We start from the raw sequence: 6,000 nt of genomic DNA, 5'->3' as shown, positions 1-6,000 counted from the left end.
AAGGTGTAGGCTCGGCCTTGGAAAGCTCCCACTTACAGCCAGGAAGGAATGGAAGAGTTAAATGCATTCCTGAAGTGTCCCAGTAAAGCAGAGACTCCACAGAGGTGAGGCAGCAGGACCCCCCAAGCTCCTGCAGGGCCCCTGCTCCACTCTTTTCCCACAGTTCCATAGGAATGCCACAGGAACGGGATCTGCTCCCCGGCCAGGTGGCAGCTGAGCACCTGCACCTCACCTGGGGGAGAGGCAGTAACTCCTGACTTACTCAAGGCTGCCTTGCAGGTGCTGCTGCTGAGTTTGGAATGACTCTGTTCCTTTCCTGCCCAATTCTGGGTAAATCCTGGAGGAAAAAAATTCCAGAAATTACTAAAAGAAGCGTGGATGGACTTGGCAGTTTAATTGTGCCTGTTTAGAGAACTTGTCTTACCTGTAGTTCAATCCTGCAACTTTGATAAACATTAAATTATATAAAGATATTGCTCAGTTAATTGTTGAAGTCACCTAAATAATTCATGGGATCACAGAACCTTGGAATGTTTTGGGTGGGAAAGGGCCTTAAAGCCCACCCAGTGCCACTCCTGCCATGGGCAGGGACACCTCCCACTGTCCCAGGGTGCTCCAGCCTGGCCTTGGGCACTTCCAGGGATTTCCTTATTGACCCTTCTGAGGTTTTCTGTTTAACCCTCACAGTGTGGGGTCAGGCTGAAATGTTTTTAATCAGAGAATCATGGAATGGTTTGGGTTGGAAGGGACCTGAAAAATCCATTTCCAACCCCTTGCAGGGACACCTGCCCCTATCCCAGGTTGCTCCAAACCCCGTCCAACCTGGCCTTGGACACTTCCAGGGATGGGGCAACTGCAGCTTCTCCCCCAAAAGGGGCTGCTTTATTCTTATTCGCCACTGGTAATGACACTTTTTAAAATCAAGATACTCAAGTCTCCTCTTCCCAGTGACGAGCAGGGTCTGCGGGGATCAGAACATTTCCTGCCCTTGCCCTGAGGAATGGCTGGTGTGTCCCTGAAATCTGTGTTCCTCCATTTTCTGGGGATCAAGGAAAGATCTTAATTCCTGCCCTCCGACAAGCCCAAACTCCAAGTCAGTCTGAGCCTTCTTTATTGCTCCCACTCTTATGAGGAAGGCATTAATATCAGACAGGTAATTTATTTTTCTTAATTTAAGGCAAGGTTCCAGCTTGATGGACTCACAGCCCCACCAACCCCCCCTTCCATTCTACAGCTTTAAAAGTGACAAGTGACATTTAAAGGAGCCAAAACCACCCCAAAATTAATAACTTTCAATACACAGTGCATTAGACCCTTAAATCTTCATGCAGCTTGAAAATATCTATAAAAGCACTAGATTTGCCATGGCCAACGTGCCAAATTCCTTCAGGGACTTTTTCCAGTAGGGAGTCAGGATGAAATTGTGTTTATCAATCTTCAGAACACTTGCAATTCATTACGGAAAAGGGCAGCTTATTCCGAAAGATTTTCAAATCTCACAGCAAAATATTGCCAGCCTTGGAAATAACTCTGAACAGGAGAAGGGCTGGGACAGCCTCTGGGATGCAGATCCCACCCCAGCATTCCCAGGACAGGGGAATTTCAGTGCCCCATGGACAGCTGGAAGATGGTTTTGAGTGAGGGAGAAAAGCAGGAGCCAATTTTCCCAAAAAGTCTTCCAAAAACCTGGTATTTGGTCCCATCGGTTGCTGTTTTTTTGCAGAGCATGGAGCTCACAGCTCAGCAGCTCCTCTGGGGGCTCTGTGACCTCCGTGGTGCCACCAAAGCGAGGCCCCTTCATTAACGCCCCTTTTGCTGTTTGCTGGGAGAGGAATCCCTGGGAACAGCATCAAAGTTTAATTTTGGGGTCTTACCTGGAGATCTGGCGAGTTTCTCCATCCTCCCTTGCAGAGCAGCCACTTCCCTCACCAGAGCTGTGTGAAGAGGAGTAGAAAGACCTTCCCTAAGGAGAGTTGGGACACGGATTGAAGCTGAAGGTGCAAGAGAATCACATGAATCCAGGAACCGACACTTTAAAAACAAAACAACAAATATAAAACTCATAACAAAAGGCTGGAGGTCAACACATTAATCTTGGCTTCTGGAATAATGGACGAAGAGCAAATTTTATATAAATTTCTTTGGCTTTAATTGCAGGCAGGAGAGTTAAAATTTCAATTTTTGTTAAATCTGGAGCCCCCCATCAGCTTGTAAAGAGCCCTTTTGGTCTGATCACTTGAGCTCGGTCCAATGGCTTCTGCTTTGATCCAGAGCAATCCAGGACACAAATTTTTGGCTCCTCAGGACCTTTAGCACTTGAGGAAGGTTTAACTTCAGCCTTCAACTCATTCTTGGAGCTTTTTCTCCTTAATTTTTAAGGATACAAACAGGAGTTATGGGGTTCTTACCCAAACTGGCATCAGGGTATAAACAGAGGAAACCCGGCAACATTTCAGGCAGAAAACCACGAATTCACCCAGAGACTGAGCCCACAGGAGTTTATTTTGTTCCCACAATTCCCACTAATTGCCAAGAAAATCTGTAATCTAATGTCAGTTCCAAACATCCTCCAAATCGATGCTAAAATTAGGTTATTTTGAAATAAGGACATGAAAAAGGGGGAGTTTGTTTAATTTTCAGGATTCTCTTCAGGAGCTTTTCCCAGAGCACGAGGGGAAGCTGCATTCAAGACAATTATAAATGGAATTAAAAAATAAACAATATATTCTCCAATATCCACATGCCCAGCAGGTGGGGGGTTAAGGAAAAACACACCAAGACAATGAATATTTCTGGGTGACATTTCCTTCCTGGGTCCTGGCAGACACAGAACGATCCTCTTAAAAATTGAACCTGGATTATACAACTGCTAATTAATCATATTAATGATCCTGACAATAAAAATATTTCCATTCTCATCTTTCAGGAGCATGGGAATGCTATTCCCCTTTGGATATTTCTTGGAATGCATCCTCCTGCTGACCTGGAGCTACCAGGAATGGATGGAAGCTCTTCCATTTTCAGCTCCATGGGTCAGTGTTTCAAACTCCATTTGAAGTGTTTGGAGCAGCTTTTTCCCTCCATCCGTGGCACTGCCAAGGCTGGCAGATCTCAGGAGATCTGATCTGCAAGCTCCTCACCTGGATTTTCACTCCATTTGCTCTTTATTTCCCGCCCAACATTTAATTCTAAATACATTACCTTCCATGCATCACATTGACTCCGTGTGTCCACACCTCCCTGCGCAGCCCAGCACATTCACCCACATCCTTCCTTGCCTTCCAGGGAAAAATAAATCACTTTTCCAGGTGAGAAACACAGGAGACAATAGAATATTGTATCTATGAGACAGCACTCAGCGCTTGCAGGAACTCATTCATCCTTGTGGCCAAGATTTCTCATAACACACCCAAAGAAATACTTGAAATAATCACCAAATGCATTCTATCCTAAATGTTGTTGATGTGTTATTCCCCCTCCAGATAAAAACTCATCCCTTGTGTTCTGATCTGAGTTGGATTAGCTCCAGTTCAGGTTTGCAGATGAAAAACCTCTCTTCTGATTAAAAACCCAACTTTTAGTTAAAACAGAAAGTTGTTTTTCCTCTATTCCCCTCCCCCAGGCCCCAAACCACCTCTTTTTTCAGACAAACCAAATAAATTGAGCTTCTCCAGACTCAGGTTGTTTAAATTCAGAACAATTCCCTGATTTCCTTCCAAGGGGGGAGAAACAGGACCCAGCGTTGTCCCCTCTGTCCACGGAGTCCCCACGTCCCACACCCAGAGAAATCATTCAAACAGTAGCTTGGCTGTGGTGTCCCAACCACAAAATAATATGTTTATTTTTTTTTCCATCACTTTTTTTTGTTGTTGTTTGTTGTTGTCATTTTATTGATAAAAACTACACAAAAACTAACTGATCATAATAATTAATTAAAAAAACCAAACCAAAACCAAAACCCAAACCAAAAAACGTTACACATTCTGCTGTGTTTTAGAAATTGTGTCAGCCAGTGAGTTGCACTAAATGCTCTTTAAAAGATTTTCCTTCTGATTCGTTTCAAGCGCTTCACTTCCATTTTGGTTCCCAAACGTCCGTGAATTTTGCTTAACAAGCACCACTGGCCTGGAAATCTGAGTCGTGACTCCGTTGCAGTATTTCCCCCTTTTTTTTAGAGCCCGAAAAGGTATTAGAGTGTCAACAATGAAGCACAATGAAGATAAAAAATCAAAAGCCCCCTCCATAGTGTACAGCCTGTGTCTTAAATGTACATGCACCCGAGTTTCTTTGTTTCTGCTGCATCAATTGCCAAGGTCCTTTTGGTTCAACATAAGCTTTAATGCCCATGTCTGAAGGTTGAAATATTAATGCTCGACCACTTGAAAAACAACCAAAAAAAAAAAACCCAACCCAAAAAACCAATCCCCGAAAGGAAAAAACAAAATATAGAGCTATCTTTTGTTGGTTTAAAAAGAACAAAAATAGTCAACGGATCTTTGTAATAAACACTTAATAAGGGAACATGGCTGACCCTCCCCAGAGCCTCGCCCTCCCCACCCCATTTATTTTTACCTGTGGTTCTCCTTCCCTGGAACCGTGCAATGTAGAAAAATCAAATATACAAACAAAACTCTTAATCCATCCCTTTATGTAGCTAGAGTGAAATCTATTTGTTGTTGTTGTTGTTGTTGTTGTTCTTTTTAATAAGAACTCGACAATCTCTCTCTTTAATATTTACATTGAGGAATTTGTTTGAAAGTTTAAAGCAAAGAAAATCCTGAAGTTCTCGGCGTGTGTTCCGCACGCCGGCGTTCGCGGTGCGCGGAGGCCGCGACCATCCCCTGCCCTCGGAACGTTTGCCGCTGGAATGGTGGGGTTTTAGCGCCTTGCCTGGTCTCCTCCCAGACGAAAGGTCCCTCCCAGAGCTGTCCCCCGGAGGTGGCTTCGTGTTAGTTGGGTATTCTCTCGATGTAGATGGCGGGGGCGGCGGAGCGCGCGATGGTGGCAATGAAGCTGCGGTCCCGGCCCAGGTCCAGGTTGGAGGTCTCCGCCTGCTCCCGGGACACCGTCTCGTAGCCCTTGTTCACGTGGAGGGGCTTGTGGGCCTGGCAGTAGCCGATCACGGGCTGGTCGTAGCTGTAGTAGGGTAAAGTCTTCATGTGGTGAGGGACCTGCACCAAAAAACGGGACCAAAGAACAGCAACCGTCAGCACCGGGCTGAGCCTCGTGTTCGTGCAGCATCACCAGAAATCCCAACGCGGCCTCAACCCCCCGGGATCAGCCCACAGGAGAAACCCCTGAGGGTTCCCAGCTCCCGGTCCCTCTGGAGCAGCACTGCCAGGCTGGAAGAGCTGCAGTTGTTCAGCCTGGAGGAGGAAATGCTCCAGGGGGATCTTAGAGCCTCTTCCAGTGCCTCAAGGGGCTGATAAAAAGGAGGGAGAGGGACTCTTTATATGGATGGTGGTTTTACACTGCCAGAGGGCAGGGATGGATGGGATATTGGGAAGGAATTCCTGGCTGAGAGGGTGGGAAGGGACTGGGATAGAATTCCCAGAGCAGCTGTGGCTGCCCCTGGATCCCTGGAAGTGCCCAAGGCCGGGCTGGAGCACCCTGGGATAGAGGGAGGTGTCCCTGAGCATGGCAGGGGTGGAACGGGATGATTTTAAGGTCCCTCCCAACCCAAACCATTCCAGGATTCCGCGGTCTGTGCTATGGGTCCCCACTCCTGGATGGATCTCCCACCTGGCAGTGCTGGAGCCAGAGCAGAGGGAGCTGCTCTGCCTCCCTTTCCCAGTGTGTGGGCAGATGTTCAGACTGCTCCATTCTGGCTCTCTTGGACAACCTGGCTCTGAAGAACAAACCAAGGGGTTTGTAAAGCCAGCAGCTCCCAAAAACTGTCCCCTTTTTCCAGCGCCTGGAGAGGAGCTGAGCATTTCCGGAGTGCCCAGACCAGCCTGGGAATATCAAAGGCAGACCCAGCTGGCAGCGGGGTGGTGCCAG

General features: G+C 46.9%; 1 protein-coding gene across 2 annotated transcripts in view; it reads right to left on the bottom strand.

Annotated features, from left to right (window-relative positions):
- Window positions 1-3,804: 3,804 nt before the first annotated feature.
- The window catches only part of LRRTM4 (leucine rich repeat transmembrane neuronal 4), a 196,332-nt gene continuing 194,136 nt past the window's right edge, over window positions 3,805-6,000 (bottom strand). Inside the window, exon 3 of one of the 2 annotated variants that reach the window (XM_039564275.1) lies at window positions 3,805-5,171. In XM_039564275.1, coding sequence (XP_039420209.1) covers window positions 4,950-5,171 — 222 coding nt within the window. In that variant the 3' untranslated portion in view covers window positions 3,805-4,949. The remainder of the gene's footprint in view (window positions 5,172-6,000) is intronic. The other variant, XM_039564278.1, reaches the window with a different exon arrangement.

The sequence above is a fragment of the Corvus cornix genome, chromosome 22 (assembly GCF_000738735.6).
Source record: "Corvus cornix cornix isolate S_Up_H32 chromosome 22, ASM73873v5, whole genome shotgun sequence".
NCBI classification, from domain to species: Eukaryota; Metazoa; Chordata; class Aves; order Passeriformes; family Corvidae; genus Corvus; species Corvus cornix.
The sequence above is the reverse complement of the archived record's forward strand: the minus strand, read 5'-3'. Positions and strand labels throughout refer to the sequence as shown.